This window comes from Spermophilus citellus (assembly GCF_964194105.1).
Source record: "Spermophilus citellus genome assembly, chromosome: 2".
Lineage (NCBI taxonomy): Eukaryota > Metazoa > Chordata > Mammalia > Rodentia > Sciuridae > Spermophilus > Spermophilus citellus.
This window is the reverse complement of record NC_138183.1, coordinates 85,631,177-85,650,114: the sequence shown is the minus strand read 5'-3', so window position 1 is coordinate 85,650,114 and position 18,938 is coordinate 85,631,177. Positions and strand designations below refer to the sequence as shown.

The window sequence follows — 18,938 nt, the reverse complement described above, 5'->3', positions numbered from 1 at the left end:
AGCTTTGGACCGCAGTGAGGGTCAGGCCAGGTCTCTGAATTACCATTTCACGGAGTTCTCTTTGTCTTTGCCTTTTCCTTTCTAGGGTATTCTAACCTGTGTAACTGTTTGCTCCTTTGCTTTCTTGTGTCTCTTTCATGAATTTTTAAGTGGCGCACCAATGAAAGAGTGCTCTCCCGCCATGGAAGAAGTGTTAATTGTCTGCCCTACTGCTCTCTAGCCTTTCAGTGGTTTCCTGCTCTCTGTTGAGTTCAGCTAGTGCTTCTTGCCGACTGGTTGTCAATCACAAGTCATTTGCTCCGCATTAAGGAACCTGGTGAACTGTGTGTTCCATCCCCTGCATGAGTTCATCCCTCTGCCCACCACAGGACCCAGGATGGTTCTCATGTGCTGTCCCCCTTCCAGACCAGGGGAAAGAAGTTGCTGAAACAGGGGAGGGTTCTTTCTGATTTTATTCATATGTGAATGCCTTGAGCAGATTCAAATCACTCATTTATCAATTTATGTTAATTGCTTGTGAGAAGATGCCCTGCTGGTCTTTATAGTTCCCTCAGACACTTTGTAATGATAATTAGACATGCTGCTGTACGGATTAAGAGTGCCATAGTCCAATGACGGCCACAAACAATGGAACCAGTTAATCCATCAGGGCTTAAAATTACATCCCAACTGGAGATGGAAAAAAAACATAAGAGCCAAGGAGGATTAAAGAATGAGCCTCAGCTTGAAAACTCTCCTTTCATCAGTTTCTCAATTGCAGATCTGCAGTTGGGTTGCCTGTGGTAAGCTATTGGCAGTCAATTAGGTGAAATAAACTGGGAGGGTGACCTTCATTTCCTTTTAATAGCTTTTTCCTCCCTGAAATGGGGAGCTTCAGTGGATTTTCAGCTTAAATTTTATTCAAGCTGCTTTATTACACTTGACAGCTTAGCTCTGCATAAACAATTCTCCCTCCTCTTCCCCCAGATCTAGGCTCTGCCTTTCTTCCCCTTCAGTATCACATTTTTGACTGTTACTTAGTGGGCTCTCTAATCACATTCAACAAAAAACACAATTACATCTGCATTTGTCTGCTGCCTTCTGTACCCTTTTCTTGTGTAATGAATTGCTTTATTTTAGAGATCAAATCAAATATTCACTGGTACTTTTGCATGTACTGTGTTTGATTAGCAAAGACTAATAGCGAATTGTACTTGTAGCTGGAGCACAGAATTTTTTTTTAACCCAAATGAATGAGGATGGAAAAGCCTGTTTTGATTAAAGGAAAACATATGCAAAGCAGTTCTCAAGTACCCAGTTCAACTTTGTGGAACATGTTTGTTTTCTGAGCGGCTCTAAATTTTCACATGTAATTTTTCAATGGTAAAATGCTTACATTTAAATTCTCAAAAGCACTGCCCAGGACCTGTGAATCTCCTTTGGACCTACACTTTAGAAGGGAGGAAATTGCATTAACCAGATGTTTATAGGTAATACCCATTTTGAGCTGAAGCAGAGAGTAAAAACAGGTCGTTTTAGAAGAGCAGATGAATCGCTAATTTTACGAATGGCTTTGGTCCAGGGAAAATGTTGTTGAGATTATAAAGGCAGATTAGGTCTGATAGTGTAGCAACAATAACCCAAATTGGTGAATTGAGCCCAACACAAGACTTATGCCCCTTGCTTGTCTTCAGTATCCTGGCCTGGGTAGCTTTTGTCATTTAAATTTTTACATCAGTATATTAATTTATGTCAGAAGGTTCTTTTAAAGTTTGCAGTGATCAATAATTATCTCACACCGTAAGTTTAATGCTCTGGCATATGCTTGATTTTTGCTTGAAAGGAATTGTGTGCATCCTGGAAAATCAAAGTCGCATAAAATTGGGTTGACAATTCAGTGGACCTTTGTACCCCTTCATTGAACATGCAGTGTGTCAACCTGTCTCCCCAGAGGGGAGGAGGTACCGGGAGACTGTCTGTTCCTACAAGCAGCAGCTGCACGCAGAGTCAATGCAGCCTAGTTTGATAGCAGCTGTCAGTATTGTTCAGGGACCGACTTAGGGTAAAGAACAATGGGAGAGGCCATGCTCTCAGTCTGCATCGACTTTCAGGCTAAGAAAAGAAATAGTAATTTAACGGTTTAGACATCTATTACAAGTGTGAAAGATCATGAAAGAGTACCCTTTAAAATGCAAATGAGCCGAAACATTCTCATTCCCTTTAAGGTACAATCAAGGAGCTTACTGCTTGCTTGACAGGGTTCAAGATATTTCTCTTCAGCAAACCTGGAAAAAGTTAAATGTTCTGAAGGACTCGGGGCTCCTAGGTGAGCTCAGTCTGTTCTTGTCCTGTGGGTTCTCTTCAGAGGAAAGAGACAGGTCATAACTCTTTTTTTGGCCTCCAGTCCTTGTTGAGTAAATGAATGCTGCCCATTTTGCACAGAATAGAAATCTTAGCTTTTCCTGACTAACAGAGAATACTGAATTTTAATTCTTTTCCACCTGCCTTCTATTGACATACAGTACCTATATTTAAGAATGATAAGTTTTTTAGTTGATATTTGGTGAAACTACTATTTTTGTTAGTGTTTTTGTTTTCAGTACTGGGATTGCACTCGGGGATTGTTGACCATTGAGCTATCCCCAGCCCTCTTTTTATTTTTTGAGACAGGATCATGCACACTTGCTGGGGCTAGTCTCTAACTTGTGATCTTTCTGTCCTCAGCCTCCCTGGTAGCTGAGATTACAAGGGTACACCACCATGCCTGGTGTGATTTTATTTTTTAAAGAGAACAATTGCATGGTTGTTTATTTCTAGCCACCTGTTGCCCAACTTCATGGTGTTTGTGGTAATACATATAACATCGTTTACATGTATTGCATTGATAAAAAGCATGGTCCAGGATCAGAGGGACTTGGGCAGGACACTTGACTATGTGACTTACTGCTTTTGTGACCTTGTGCAGTTAACCTATGTCAGGGTCCCCATGTGTAGATGGGTTAATACATTCACTTCCATGGCTTTTGTGGGAATAAGAACTTGGTGGCAGCCCTTACATCCTCACACCCACCTTTTGGTCTCAACTCTCTGAATTGCAGTTTATCTGTGGTTTCTCTAAGTGTCTGTAACAGATCTAGGGTCCAGTTGGCCAAGCCCTTGTGGGGGTGATTGCTCTGAGCAGCAGGTCACCTCCTCCTTTGCCTTTTCTAGTGGTTTCATGGAAGTGGGTATTGGAGATTAGACCAGCCAGATGCTCTGCTCCTGCCATTAAGCTGTTGTGCTTGAGTGCCTTTTAATAAAATAAGGACACAGCAGTGAAAAAGCTCTGCCATTTAGCTTTTGATGAACAAACTTAAAAGTTCCAAACCAAGAGGAAAAAGTTGCTTTAAGAACAGATGGAGACAGAGTTGAGGGCAAAATTGTGGCTCAAGACATTCTTAGCTTCCTCACACAACATAAAGATGGAGGGCAGTGCCTTTGTTGACCCAGAGTTACAAGCACCGTTGTAACAGAGTTGGAAGGAGAAAGAAAGAAGAAGTGGACAGATGACCAGTGGAGATTGTCCTTCTATCCACAAAATACCAGATTTCTAGTTGTGCTGATTGTTAGGTATAAGAAAATGTGAAAAAATTTCCTATAGCAGTGCTTTTGAATTTGGGGAACTCAAGAAATTTAGGGTCCATGTAAGCAAACTTGATTTCTCATTTTCATTTACTTGGCTGTAGTATGACTTATTTCCATGAATAGAACTCCTGTCGTGACCTGTGGTGGCTCCAGTTTCTGGTTAGATTTGTGTATTTCCACTTTGTAGACAAAATGTATAACGCTCTGCTTTCAAGCAACTTAGTATGAAATAAAAATAGTGGAGGGTATTAGGTGATAATCTGTGTGTTTGTGGAGGGGATGGCCCCAAATACAGACTCATGGTGTGTTCACAGGAGGTGACTTTGTCTCCCTAGGAGATTGAGTTGTAGACTGGAAGGGCTCTCCACTGTTGCATGAGATGATTGGTTTAAGGATTAGCAAAATGTTGGATTTTTTTCCCCTCCTTTGGCTGTAGCTGTCAGCTGTCTATAGGATTGTAGTGTGTGAAGTTTAAGAGGGTGAGGTTAGCCTCTTATTCTTATGAGTCTGTAGCTAATCCCTGGAAAGCCCATCAGTAACCCAGCTGTAAATTTCTTTGTAAAACAAATTCACCCGAGGAGAATAAAGCTGCAAAGCTGCGTATCCTGTTACCAAGAGAAGACTATATAGCTACAACAAACGGGGATCTTCTAGCTCCACCAATTTAGGTTTAGTGACATACCCTCCACTTGCATTCCAACGGCCTAGTCCTTTCATTAAATTTTCAAAGGGAAGGAGCAGCATTGCAAGGAAGTCTTTTTTATGCCTTTGTCTCCTTTGGTTAATTTTTAAATTTTTTAATTCAGAATACCACTGGGTATCTTTGACAAATGCAGGTCTTGGCCTCAGTATCTGGATTTTTCTGTGTAGTCATAGTTAATAGAAAAGTTGCTGAAGCATTGTTTTTAATATTTCTCCACATATTTTCATGTGATTTTACTTGATGTCTTTGGAAAAGGCATTTTAAAATTTTTCCCTCTTTATTCAGAAAGAGAAGAATGCTCTAGAGTAGAAGCTGAAGACCTATTTTAGGGATTATGTCTCTGTGTGTTTGTTATTGAGATGTAATTACATACTATCAAATCCTCTCTCTTAACACACTTTAGTGGTTTGTAGTATATTTACAAATTTGTGTAACCATCACCATTTTTATTGTGTAATAAAAATTCTCGAATATTTTTATTATACTCAAAAGAAATCCCATGTCCCCTCCTCTAACCCTTGGCAGTCACCAGTCTCCTTTCTATCACTGTGGATTTACCTATTCTGATCATTTCATATAAATGAAATCATATTTCTATTTTGTCTTTTGAGTTAGGCTCCTTTTACTTAGCTTAATGGCATAAGGTTTTTAAAGCTTTCCAAATTCTGGAATGCACTAGTACTCAAGTCCCCTTTTTTATTGGATGGGTGATCATATTTCATTGTGTCAGTATACCACATTTGTTTACCCATTATTAAGTTTGTGGGCAAAATTTCCCATTCTCGTGGTTGTACATGATGTAGGGTTACACAGGGCGTGTATTCATCTTTTTTTTTTTTTTTTTTTTTTAATGTTGTCTTACTCTTGCTCGGAGTGGTCTCTAAACTCTTAGACTCAGGTGATCCTCTTGCCTCTCAGCCTCCCAGTAGCTGGGGCTATAGATGCACATCTCCACACCTGACTGATCACTTATATTTAACTTTCTGAGCCTGTTTTCCATAGTGGATGCACCACTTTACATCTCTACAGCAGTGTATGAGAATTTTAGTTTTTCTATATCTTCTCCAGCACCTCGTGTCCATCTTTTTGATTGTAGTCATCTAGTTGGGTATGAATTGGTATTTCCTTGTGGTTTTAATTTGCATTTCCTTGATGGCTAATGATGTTGAACAGGTTTTCATCTAAAGCCTGTAGGGTTTTTGAAGTGGATCCACCTAATCATGGGTTTTTAAAACTTAACTTTAATTTAGGCCTTTAAGTCCTAGGGCTCTGATGTTTTCCATGATCATTAGGGTCATTCAGGGAAGGTAGGATGAGCAAGGGCGTGGTCATAAGGAATGAGTTAGCCTGTGGATTAGCTGAAAGACAGTAAGAGTAAAGATGAGTTCAGATTGTTAAGGTTCAGGCTCTTTGTTTTGGTACACGCCTGCTTACATGGAATCAATTTTGCCTCTGGTGTTACTTGATGTTTTGATGTATGTATACATTGTGAAATCATCACCATGATCAAGTTAGATAACATATCCTCACATCACTTTACTTCACAGTTACTGGGTGCGTGTGGGTGTGTAGTGAGAATAGTTAAGATCTACCCTGTTAGGCAAATTTCAAGTGCACAATACAGTGTTATTAATTGTAGTCCCCATGCTATACTTTAGATCTCCAGAACTTATCTTGCATAAACTGAAAATTTGTACCCTTTGACTAGTGCTTTCTCACTTCCTCCAACCCCTGGCAACTACAACACCCTTGTACTTTGTTCGAGAGTCTACTTATATGTGAGATAGGGTATTTGTCTTTCTGAATCCTCTGTATTTCACTTAGCATAATGTCTTCCAGCTTCATCTATGTGGTCACAAATGATATTATTTCCTACCCGCACCCACCCCCCCACCCTTGGTACTAGGGGGTTGAACCTTGGGGCGCTCTTCCATTGAACTACATCACCAGCCCTGTTAATTTTATTTAGAGAACAGGGTCTTGCTAAGTTGCCCAGGCTGGCCTTGAATTTGCAAGCCTCCAGAGTTGTAGGTATTTCAGGCTTTTGCCACTGAGCCTGGCTTATTTCCTGCTTTTTATAGGCTGAATATAATTTCATTGTGCATATGTATCACGTTTTCCTTATCAGTTCATTTCATGGTGAATTTTTGGGTTGTTTCCATTTCTTGGGTATTGTGAATAAAGTTGCATCAACATGGGAGTGCAGATATTTCCTTTGGACGTGTACCCAGAAATGGGATTGCTGTATCATATAGTTCTATTTTTGATTTTTTGTGGAACCTCCAAATTGTTTTCCATAATGGCTTAACCATTTTCCTTCCTAGTGACAGTGTAGAAGAGTTCCCTTTTCTTCATACCCTTAACAATATTTAGCTCTTTTCTTTTTAATAATAGCTGTCCAAAGAGGTGTGAGGCCTATCTTATTGTGATTTTGATTTGCATTTCCCTGGTGACTAGTGATAGTGAGCATTTTTAAAAAAAATTATACCTGTTGATCATATTTATGTCTTATGAGAAATGCCTGTTTAGGTCCTTGACCTTTTCTGGGAGGTAGGCCATGTTGGGGATGAAACCCAGCACCTTGCACATGGTAGGCAATTGTTCCTCCTTGACTGAGCTACATCCCCAGACCTGTCCAGTTTTTCAGTGGGTTATTATTGGGTGGGTTTTATTTTGTTGTTTGCTGCTGCTGTTGTTTGTTTTTCTATTGTTCAGGTGCATTGTTTGCAAAGCCTTTCTCCCTTAGATAGTGCTGGTGTCAATTTCTGGGGACTCCTGCATTGAGATGGGACCTTTCAGTGCACTGTAACCTTTTTTTTTTTTTTTTTTTTGTCTTCAAGTGGCTTCAAATTCTTGGCAAAAGTAAGCACTTTCTACCTTTTTATCATCCTTGCCCCTCTTTCCTCCTCTTCACCAGAGAGGCCATTCACATAATGGGAGGTTTGCAGGCAGCTCCTGCAGTGTCCTTGATATTACTGCTGCCCTTCCCCACTTGTTTACTGATTTTCTTTTTTCTACAGTTCTCCCACAATAAGAACCGAGTGTGTAAAGGAATAAGGAAATAGCAGAAATCGTGGAAGAATGATTTGGAGAGAGCTGTCAACAAATGCTGCTTTTCACATTTCTGTCCCCTTTTAAAAGAGTTTACATACCAAGTGCTATAAATGCCACTTACTGTCACTCTTAGCATTCAAGATGCCACTTCAGGGCATGGTTTTAGGTCTGATTGGGTCAAGTTTGTGATTTTTGTGACCTAGTTTTTCCTAGGGTTATAAGTGGGTTACATTTCAGAAACTCAAGTTGATTCCCTGGTCAGTGGTATGCAGCCAAGCATCCGAGAGGAAAAGGTGGGTGTTGGCCACCTTTGGGAAGGACCCAGTGTCCTCTTCAGTTGTATTGGCATTTCTGTGGCGATAAGCCATGTGTGTGTTACACCTGTGTTTTAGAAGCCAAAATGTGGAAACCGCTACACCATTACATTACAGCCTTGAATGTAAACAGCAAAGTCAATTTCATTATAGGAACATAATTGACCCAAGCTGCACTAAGTAAAATGTGAATTAAAATTCTAAATGCGTGGCTTTTGTTTGACATGGATGAGGTTACTTTATTCCTTGTGGGTTTTCGGTATCATTAACTCTGGGTTTGGTGTTTGTTTTTCTTGTCTCATTCTCTGCATATTCAGATTGTTTCAGTTAGAGCAAGTGCGTGTATCTCCTTATCCTCAAGCCTAAACCTTTCCATAATTTCCTTTGAGGCACCAGAATACTAGGTGAAAAGTTCTCAGCGTAGCTCTTTCCCAAATTGTTTCATAAAATATACGAGGGTGTTTGTTGTTGATGGTGGTGGTTTTTAATTTCGAAATTGTTAGTGGGATCTCTGGAAAGCAGATGTTCATTTTTTTGGAGTTGCGACAGGGGCCTCAGATGGTGATGAAGGGACAGTCAAAGCTTGAATGTTGAAAAGTATTTTTATTTCTTAAACAGCAGTTTGTTAGTCATTTGCCATATAAGAACATGAATTCAAATGTAATGGGACAGGGCTGGGGATGTAGCTCGGTGGTAGGGTGCCTGCCCAGCATGTACAGGGCCGTGGGTTCAGATCCAAGCAGTGCAAAAAGAAACAAAGACAAATGTAATGGGACAGGATTCCAGCTTAGGTCTTGATTGTCATTTCTCAACCTCAGACTGTTGATGATTTGAGTGCAAAAGTTCTCTGTAGTGGAGCACTGTCCTGTGCATGTAGGATATTCAGCAGCGTCCTTGGCCTCTGTCTGCTAGATGTCATTAACACCCGCCCCCATGTGACAACCATCAATATCTAGACAGTGTTAGGAGTCACATCCCCAGTTATTTTTATTTTTATATTTATGTACCAAGTATTGAACCCAGGGGCACTTAACCACTGGGCAACATCCCCAGCCCTTTAAAAAAACATTTTTTTTTTAAATTTTAAGATAGGGTCTCACTAAGTTTGCTTAGTGACTAGCTAAGTGTCTGAGGCTGGTCTTGAACTTGTAGTCCTCCTGTCTTAGCCTCCTGAGTCTTAGTTTTTGAGACAGCACCTCACTAAATTACTAAAGCTGGCCTTGAGTTTGGATCTTCTGCCTCAGCTTTCCAGTTTTCTTGGGTGCCAGGCATGTACCACAATGTCTGGTTCAGAAACATCTTTACTAGTAGCTATATAAATTATTTTGCTTGTGTTTCTTGCAAGCGTTAACTTTAAAAATAATTTCCTGATCTTTATAAATTAGTGACCACATAGAAGGTTGAATCTGCCTTGCTGTCGTTTTGTAAAACATCTTGTAGTTTTCCAAATGGTGGAAGCAGATTTTGGTCCACAGAGGACATATGTATGTAAATCCCCCTGATTGTGGGAGCCATTGGGTTTTTGGCTGTAGAGCAATGCCAGTATCACTTTTGCCCTAAAATATATTCTTTAACTAGCATTCATCCTTTCTCCTTTTGGTGAGGGTGGTGAGTATCCTATCATCTTGGGGAGCCATGTTGCATGGATGGTGTGGGCTGCCCTTTTGGAGTTAACCATTTTACTCTTTAAATATGGGCTCTCTATATTCATTTAGATTAATTTTAAATGAAAAAATACTTTTTACTTATAAAGTATCTACTTCTGGAAAGAACCCAGAACTATGTCTGAAAGCTTGATTGTTACTTGAAAATTTCCTTGGAAGAGAGCAGGAGCAGATGATGTCCTCCTTTTTTGCAGAGGTAGGGACAGGCATTGAGAAGTGAAATGAAAGAGGTGGTGCTCGTGAAATCTATGAACAAACTTCCATTGGTCACTGCTGTTAAGGCTGGATAGTGGTGGTGGATCTGTCCCTGGGTGCATGGGACTGGGTGCTTTGGAGAGCATCTCACAGGCTGGGCATGGAGTGAAGGGTGAAGGATCCAGTGGAAACTGCCATCTTCTTGTGCTGGCACCAGGACTGGGTTGCTGGAGTTACAGGAGAAATGCTCTTTAGAGCATGTTCTACAAAACAGAAATTTGCAAGTCCTCCCACTGGCTCAGAGCTTCCTGGCTAGACTTCTGTGAATGAGTCTCATCTGGGAAAATGGGAGTCCAGTACCTATGCTTCCTGCCTTAAGATTGTTCTGAGCTCAGGCTGGATAATGAACATGGATATATTATAGTATCCAGGAGCACTGCCCAGCAGGATCAAGAGATAGAATGTGAGGCAGTAGATCCCCATCTCCTGGAACCACAGCATCTTCCACAGTGGGGACCCGTCTAGTTGCTACTTACTGTTTCTAGTTTGATAAGATTTTTCCTTTTCTTCATGAAGTTGGGAGGTGGGGGACGCAGCAGCAGCAGCAGCAGCATTCGAGATGGCTGAGCTCAGGGTGAAAGAACCCAATACCCATTTCCTCTAGTGATAGACAGCTATTTTCTTCAGGGGGCCTGGAAAGCCAGAGTAGGGTAGACACGGGAGTTCTCTGTGGCCAGGTATGCTGTTGAATGTCCCTGTTGCTGGTTATCAGCTTAACTGTTGGGTTTAAAGCATAGATCTACACAGATTACTTCACAGCTGTGACAAAGCCCTGTTGTTACATAAGCTAGTCCTTCTTTTCAGTAATATGTCAGGGTCTGCTTTCCTATTTATATTTCTGGAGGCTAACCTGGACTTTGGGGGTAAAGTCTCTACTTCTGTCTTGTGTTTCCAGATACAAATCTGGTGCGTTTGATCCCACCTCCAAAGAGGCCCTTCCAGTGGCTCCATTCTGGATATTTTGGGGAGTGGGGATGCAGAGAGGGGATAGAATGCTGTCTTCCACCCTGTAGTTACATCCCTTCCCCTCTGCTTGGCCTCTCTCATCTTCTTTTAATCAGTGCCGTGCTTAATTACCCCGCTGCACTTGCTTGTGTATGCATCATTGCCTTCCCCCCCAGAAGCCGGACATAGCTCTTACTCTCCAAGTAATGATAGTAATTGCTGGTAGGGCAGACCTGCTCCTCATCCTTCTCTGAGCACATTTCTTATGGCAGGTGTCTAGTTCCTAATTAAGTGCTAATGAGCATGCCTAGTGGACCGTGATGCCGCTGCCAGCTTCTTCAGTTTTATGTCTCACTGATGCCCAGCCCTTAGGAAGTGACAGAGCAAGATTTAGTGTCTTTGGGATGACAGGAAGGTGATTTTACACATAAAGAAATTGTTATTATGATCTCAGATGGTGAATGAGTAGTTTTTAAATGCTTTTCAGGAATGCTGTTAAGGTCACTCCCCACCCCTTTTCCATTTCTCCCTCTAATTTCAATGAGGCTCTCTAAAAAAGGGATGGAAGTTTAAAGATGTTGCACTCTTAAAGATTTTTTTTTTTTTTACATCCACCGTGGTGGTGCAGGCCTATAATCCCAGCAACTCAGGAGGCTGAGGCAGGAGGATTGCAAGTTGGAGGTCAGCCTCAACAACTTAGCCAGACTGAATCTCAAAAAATGAAAAGAGTTGGGGTTGTAGCTCAGGAGTGGAGCCGCCCCCGAGTTCAACCCCCCTGTATGTACAATGTGCACAAAAATTTCTTTTAAAGGTTATAGGAGTGGTTGAACATTTACTGTACGATTGCAGCAGCTACTGCTTTCTGATTTTAAGATGGTGATTTATTCTTGGGTGGGAAGCATGTTTGGGACTCAACTAAAAATCTGTGGTCTGGGTGGAAGTGACTGTAGATCTGGCATGAAGATTTAATATATTCAATACGTGCAAAGGGATGATAAATAAAACGAGTAATTGAGTCCCAGGGAAGTGAGCACAAATCAGAATCTTAAGAATTTTCTAACATTACACCTTAGAAATTGAGCTTTAATCGTTTTTACTGTCTCATCAAAAACGCGTTTTATGTTGGACAGCTGAAATGTGTCCAGATTTATGATGCAGGGGCCATTTCTTGGATACTTTCTCATTTTGTACAACATGCTTTTAAATATAATATATGAGAGAAGCGGTTCTGTATAATGTGAACAGATTTATGACCTTTGGAGTGGGTGATGCGACAGAGGCCCAGTGCTTCGGTGGGAGGGGGCCCCAGGTCTCCTTGGCTGGAGTCCCACACGGGTCAGTGAGACGTGTTTTCCTTGTCAAACTTCTTATCCTCTCTGGGTCCCAGTGTCAGTGTTTTCATCTGTTACAGGAAGAGTGGGGTTGAGGTAGGGGGCTTGGGAGAAAGAGCCCGTAAGCAAAGCTTTATCTCTAAGGTTTCTTTTAGCTGTCACAACCCCTGACCCCCACCCCCTGAGGAACGGTATGAGAAGGAGTGCAGCTCTATGGGGCTTCGGAAATGACTGCAGTCCTTTGCTGCCTGGGGGGGCGGGGAGAACCTCAGTAGTGCCTTTGAGCCTGGGTTCCTTCTGAGAAACGGGAACATCGTGCTTTCTCACAGTTCAGGGAGGACTTGGTGACACAGGGACACATAAGCCTGAGTGGTGCTGGAGAGAGAGCCAGACACTACTTTGGTTTTTTTTTTTTTTTTTTTTTTTTTCAGGGTTCTGTTCATTGAAGGTAACATTTGATTTTGTCTCATCATATCTTGTGTTAGGGTAAAGTGCAATGACCAGGTCACTGGGACTAGTCAGGGTGTGGTTGTTGAACTGTCGGTTGAACATTACCACCCCCAACTCCACTGCTCTGAAATCAAGAGGAGTCTTAAAATCTGCAGCATCTTAGACTCAGTGACACACTAGATTTTGTCCCTGGAGGCGCTTAGAGATGAAACTTGTGTTTAAGTACTTACTGACTTAGCCAGACTTGCTTTATAATAAGCATCTCTACTCCCAGGGCATGAGTTATGCCAGGAAGTGACAGTGTAGATCGGAGGGTTTGATTTTGGGGATGGTAGGGAGAAGTTATTGCAAGGGTGAAAGCTTTTGATGAATTGAAAGTACTAATCTCATTTTCCCCCCTTTCTTCCCTGTCTCTGTCCCTTCTGTGTGTATGTCCAACGTCCTGTCTGTTTCTTGCATCCTCTCTTGTGTTTCTCCCCTCTGGGTGTGCTTCATCCCCACCACCACCACGTCCTCCTCCTGTTCCCCCATCCTCTTCTCACCACCGCGAACAGCAGCAGCAGTTGCAAGCTCAGCATCTTTCTCATGGCCACGGACCCCCGGTACCCCTAACGCCTCACCCTTCAGGACTGCAGCCTCCTGGCATCCCGCCCCTCGGGGGCAGTGCCAGCCTTCTCGCACTGTCTAGTGCTCTGAGTGGGCAGTCTCACTTGGCAATAAAAGATGACAAGAAGCACCATGATGCAGAGCACCACAGAGGTGAGAGGCCGGGCAAACCGGATTAGGACTTTGACCTCATACTCAGACAGTGCTGCAAAGTTGCGTGCATCGCTAACGAAAGCCCCAACCTATACAGAGAGCAAACAATGAGATAAGAGGAACTGTCGCAAAGCTTTCACTGACACACAATTCAATTCACCCTGGAAGTTTGCAGGGTTTGCCGTGGGCATCGTAGATTTCTCAATCTCACTAGATTTGCAGGCATCTTGGCAACTGCCTAGTTAATGCCAGTGGCCTGTACCATATTATGGAAAACTGTTAACTGCTTAATTGGGTAATTTTCAAAGAAAGTAATGTTGTTAAATGGGGCGAAATAAGAAGTTAAATTTGAAAGTGAATGTGTTCAAATGAAAGGTTTGATAATTGCATCTGTTACTACTTAGTTTCATAGGCTTTAATTCTAGTATGCATTAAATATTGGGCAAAATTGCACTTGACTAATTTTTTGAAGAAAAGTAATTTATTCTGTTAAGAAATTAAAAAAATAGGCTTTGTGAATGGTTAAACTGTAAATCTTATGTTTACAAAATACTGTAATTTTCAGGAAATCACTGTATTAGGAATGTGCAATGACTTATATAAATAAAAGCCATTTTTAAAACTGTTTGGGGCTTGTGTTCTAATTATTCCCCCCTTTTTTTTATTTCTGTTCTTGCCTCTGTGTCTGAACGGGCATGTCTGTGCGTTTCTTGGTAACCTCGGGAGCAGACAGAGAGCCGGGCACAGTAAGTACCCCAGCGCCTGCTGCACACGAACACAGCCCCAACACCTGCCAGTGCCCTCTGCGAACTCAGCGCAGTCAGGCCCACACTCCCCATCTCTCAGTGACCTGGGTTTTTCTTTTGCTTCTAATTAAAAGTATTTGTCTTTTATGACTATTTCCCCTCTTGTTTTTTTTTTTTTTTTTTTTTTTTTTTTAAACAAAATTTGTGTTAGACGAGAGGGCATGATTTGGAGGTGAAGCTGTTTGCAGTAATTGCTTACCTGGAAATACACTTTGATCTGTATGTATCCAGGACCCACTTTAAAAATAGGCTTATCATTGCATTCTGAGACCTGGTTTCATGTAGTTTAATAATATTCATTTTTATCTTAAATCAGCTTTACAGACAAGAAGTCACCATCCATATGTGAAGTAAGTTAGTGATGTGTTGCTTCTACTTAAACCATTCATTATCCTCTGCAAACGCATCTTAGTTGCTAGGTTTCCATATCTAGTTTTCTTTGTATAATTGTTCTTGGAGTACAAACTTGAATTTCCATTTTATTTTAGATATCTAAGCATCTGAGCAAATGCTTACAAACAAGGAAATTCAGTGAGCAGGGCTATGTGCTTACAGAGCTCATCTTTTCACCAGACTAAATCGTACCCATTTTATATGATGCACATTTGGAGTATACATGCGTCTGCTAGTTAGCTGTGGGTAGACCTGTGTTGCAAATGCATCTCTCAAATATCATGGAGCGAATAATGAATGAAAACTTTACCCTCTTCACGTAGGATTGCTACAGTTTTTGCCTCTTTCCCCTTTTTTCTGAATATAACACTATTTTAACCATTTTTAAGACCGTAAAAAATGTGATACTGAATTTTGGAATTATTCTGATACTTTTTCTTCTCATGCTGAGGATGGAATCCAGGGCCCTTAACATGCCAAGCAAGTGCTTTATTACCGAGCTGTACCTCCCGGCCCTGTTCTGGTACTTTTTTGTTAGGAGTTTGGGCGGAAGACATAATTTTTTTCAGTTTGATAATTTTTTTATTTCCCCCTCTCCCTCCTCTGTCTAGAAAAATAGTTGCTTTTAAAATTGTCTTTGAGACAGATCTTTGTGTGCTTCATGTATTAGGATATGTTTAGAGGAGGGGCATGGTTAAAGGCAGAGGTCGCTAGTTTTTAAAATTTTCATACTACAAGTTTTCTCTGGAGAACATTGGGAGTGGAAAGGGAGGGACAATATGTTATAGCTAGGAAATAAAATACCCAACACACAAAGTACACATTGAAGTAAACTTGCTTTGATTTATGGAGGTGACCTTTATATGTTTTGCCGTCTCGGTATTCCTATAGCTCATCATTATTTTCTGCCAGGTTCATTCGGTAGAGTATCATATCAGACCTAACCCTGGACCAGAAAGCACATGGCAGAAGAAGTTTCGTTGGAAAAGCCCATGCTGCATTTTTACCATTTGGGGGGTTTTTTTTGGACTTATTTTTTAGCTCTGGGACTTACTTCTTATCCAACTTCCCCCCTCATTATTACTTTTAGACCTCAAATGACTATATTGACTTACACTACATGTAAGGCACTGTGGGATGGGTCTGCAGTTTAAGAGGTATGTAGGCACGTAGCACAATACCTTTTCAGAAAACCGAGGAGAGATGACAAAAATACAGAAAAACAGAAGAATAGAAACTTTCAACAGAAGTTGTGTAACATTGGCATCACAGTTGTGGGAGAGATGCAGCATGCCTTGTGGCTCTGAAATGCTGGGGCCGTGAACTCTGAGGTTTGCACACTAAGGCCGGTACAGGTGTTCCTCACACCTCTGCATGTGTCTATATTTCAGTGTCCAGTAATCTTATTTATTGGCTGAAAAACTTTATTTATTGGGGGAGGGAGGTCGATTAGTGTGTCCTTAAAAGAAATACAAATAAGTTCTTGAATTTCAGGGGACTGTATTGTTTTTAAGTGCACATATTCAAGTTAGTAGTCAATCAACTCTCCAGTCAAAATGGAGTGGGTCATTGCATAAGCTGACCTGTGCAATAATGTAAATGAAGTGGTGACTTACGTGTTATTGACTTGTATATTTTTTCATATCAAATTTGTAACGATCTTTAGGGGTTATTTCAATGAATGTTTTCAGAATAGTATGTGTACCTGTGTTCTCTGCCTAATTACTGCAGAATGGTGGTGGTGATATGAAATGGGAAGACTGCACTAACTTTAACTGAAACATTTCATTCAGTCTGTAAAGAGGAGTTAAATTGTTCACTGTCCCCATCGGGGGATTTTGCATTACAGTTATATAAAATTAAAGAGCTCTTCAAACTTGATATAAAATTGAGTACAAGAAGCGGTGGATAATGTGATGTGTGTACTATTAGGCCCTAAAATATAAAAATATACATAAAATATATATAAAAATAGGAACTCACTTATTTAATAAAGTGGTTTGAATTATGAAGTCTAATTTCACTTGGCAGAGAAGTCAATTGATTGCACTGCTGCCTCTTTTTTTTTTTTTTTTTTTTTTTTTTTTTTAAAGCCAACAGAGGTAAAGGGCCTCTGGAGCAATCTTTTTCAAAACTTGTGGTCTCAGATGTTTGTTTCTCCCTTCAAATTAAAATTGAGGACCCCTAAGAACTTGTTTTTCTTGATTTTTATTGAATTGGAAGAAAAAATTTAAATCACTGTAGTATAAGTATCATTAATGAGAAACCCCATTTTCCAAAACAGATTTTTATTAGGGTGAATTGGCATTCTTTTACATGTTTGCAAACTTCTTTAGTGCCTGGCTTAAAAGAGGTTAGCTAGTTTCTGATCAGCTTCTGTATTTGATTTGTTATGATACAATTATTTTTTGTTGTTTGGGAAGGAAATCTGCCATCATAGAGATCAAGGGTCTCTGGAACACTCATGGGTCCTTGGACCAAACTCTGAGAACCTCAGCCCTCAATGAGACTAAGACTTATTATTACCTTTTTCTGTTCTTCTGTGTTGAATATACTTAAATCAAGTGCCCCAAAAATTCAGAGACTTAGGTGAATCTAGATGGAATTGCAGATGTATTTGGATTTTTAGCTGTGAGCCTAAAATGGGTTGGTAGATTGTGTGTGTTAGTGTGTGTGTGTGTGTGTGTGTGTGTGTGTGTGTGTGAGAGAGAGAGAGAGAGAGAGGATTATTCAATTTACTTGTTTAAGCTTTTATGGTAGGAAAACAAATGAGCCTTAATATAAGCAATCTGTTTTGATGTAAAACCTAGAAAATGAAAGTAATAACAGTGAAAATATGAACACTTAAGTTCATGTTTCTGAGCAGGGGACATGATGAAGCCAATAATTTTTTAGGGATGGTCTGTGTTTTTGTGCTTGGTTTTAAATTTGACTCTTTTTTAATTCTTTGAACCTCTTTCTTTCTTCCTTTTTTTTTTTTAATGTATAAGTTTCCTTATGAGAGAGCAGCTGCTGAGCAAAGATACATGAAATGACCTTAAGAAAGGCTGTTATTTCTTCAGTAGTATATGATAGTAATAAAAAACTTTAGATGTTTCAATTAATTTAAAGATAAAGAGCATTAGATGTTGGCTGATTGAAATGTCATGTAAATACATCTGCCTGAAAGACTTGGAACTACAGAATCAACAAAGAGTTGTGGCTTTTACTGAATACAGTAATGTGTGTTTAAAAAAGACCTTGATTCAGTTAATAAATGCTTGCTGAGCACTCAGTATGTGCCAAGCATGGTTTGAGGTGGTACATACATTTGCTGCCATTTTTCATTCATCCCCCTTAATATCACAGATAAATGACTTTTGTAATAACACTGAAATCTAATTCATGTGATTGGTATTTGGAAAAGCAAGGAGTACCCCGGGGTGTCTGGGGGAGACTCTAGAAGATAGATAGGATGTGTTCATTTAGGCAGGGCTCATGATTGGGCTCTGAAGGTGTGTGCATGCTTGTCGTGGGTCAGTGACCTTGTGTGTGGTTCTGGGGACAGATCAGATCTCAGCAAAATTTTAAAAGGGTTCCTGATCCAGAAAATTTTGAGCACTGTTTACCTACCTTGTCAGTCAGAAGACAGCACCATCATTTTATCAGTGAGACAGCTCAAGGAGACTGGTGCTTCTAGTCACATGGTCACTTGATAATAGAGGTTGAGATTTAGATCATGTCCTAAGGACTGTGCTGTCACTCCATAACTGACCTTGAAAAGCTTCAGGGGTTCATGTTTGGAATTTAAAGGTAGTCATGGCAACCAAAATGGTCACTTTTTTCCCCCCCTTTTCCAGCTTTTCTTGACTAGCTAATTGACAGAGCTGGGATTAGCTCCAAATTCAGGACCACCCAAAGTTTTACTTTTTCTTAGAATGACATTAAATTTATAGAGGATAAGAAGGAAATTATGACTTTTTTTTTTTTTTTTTTTTTTTTAGAAATTAGTATGGGTCTTTTTCCTGAAAATTTTTGAGCCACAACAGCATTTAAGGGTGGTAAAAAGAAGATGAATTTTGGTGAAGGCAGATCCCAGGGAGTTTCTGGCTCTTAGGCAAGGCTCCCCTCTGTAACTGGTGAGTACAGTAGTGGTTGCCCAGCAGAGCAGGCGGGTGCTTCAGGAGTGGTCCTCACCCATTTGCAGAGTAGCAGCAAGGCGATAAGTGCTTTATCACTTACACTCAGTGCAATTATTTGTGGTTCCTTCCTTGTAATCCCAGTGGCTCAAGGGAGGCTAAGGCAGGAGGATCGCAAGTTCAGAGCTAGGGTCAGCAACTTAGGCTGTAGGTAACTTAAGGAAATCTGTCTCAAAAAATAAGAAGGGCAGGGGGATGAGGATCAATGATAAAGTGTTTTTGCGTTCAATCCCTAGTACCAAAAACACACAAATTGTATCGGGGTGCAGTAATTTGCTAGATCTACCTGGGAAAGTTAGCAAGACCCCATGTCAAGATAAATTTAAAAGGACTCAGTGCCATGTCCCCCACCTCCAAAAAAATGCAGATTTTATCAGGAACACTGTGAAAGTGAGAATCTATATGTCTTGGGGCACTTACTGATGGTTCTTTGTGTCAGCATCTTGAAATAGCCCAGCTCTTATTAACTCGTCACTTTCACCT

General features: G+C 40.6%; 1 protein-coding gene across 8 annotated transcripts in view; it reads left to right on the top strand.

The window, feature by feature from the left end:
- TLE1 (TLE family member 1, transcriptional corepressor) overlaps positions 1–18,938 on the top strand; it is a 91,986-nt gene that overhangs the window by 32,977 nt on the left and 40,071 nt on the right. For 5 of the 8 annotated variants that reach the window (XM_081278498.1, XM_081278494.1, XM_081278497.1 and 2 more), the window contains exons 7-8: positions 12,874–13,078; positions 13,808–13,824. In XM_081278498.1, the coding sequence (XP_081134624.1) occupies positions 12,874–13,078; positions 13,808–13,824 (222 nt within the window). The remainder of the gene's footprint in view (positions 1–12,873; positions 13,079–13,807; positions 13,825–18,938) is intronic. The other 3 variants (XM_081278499.1, XM_081278495.1, XM_081278493.1) reach the window with 1 other exon arrangement.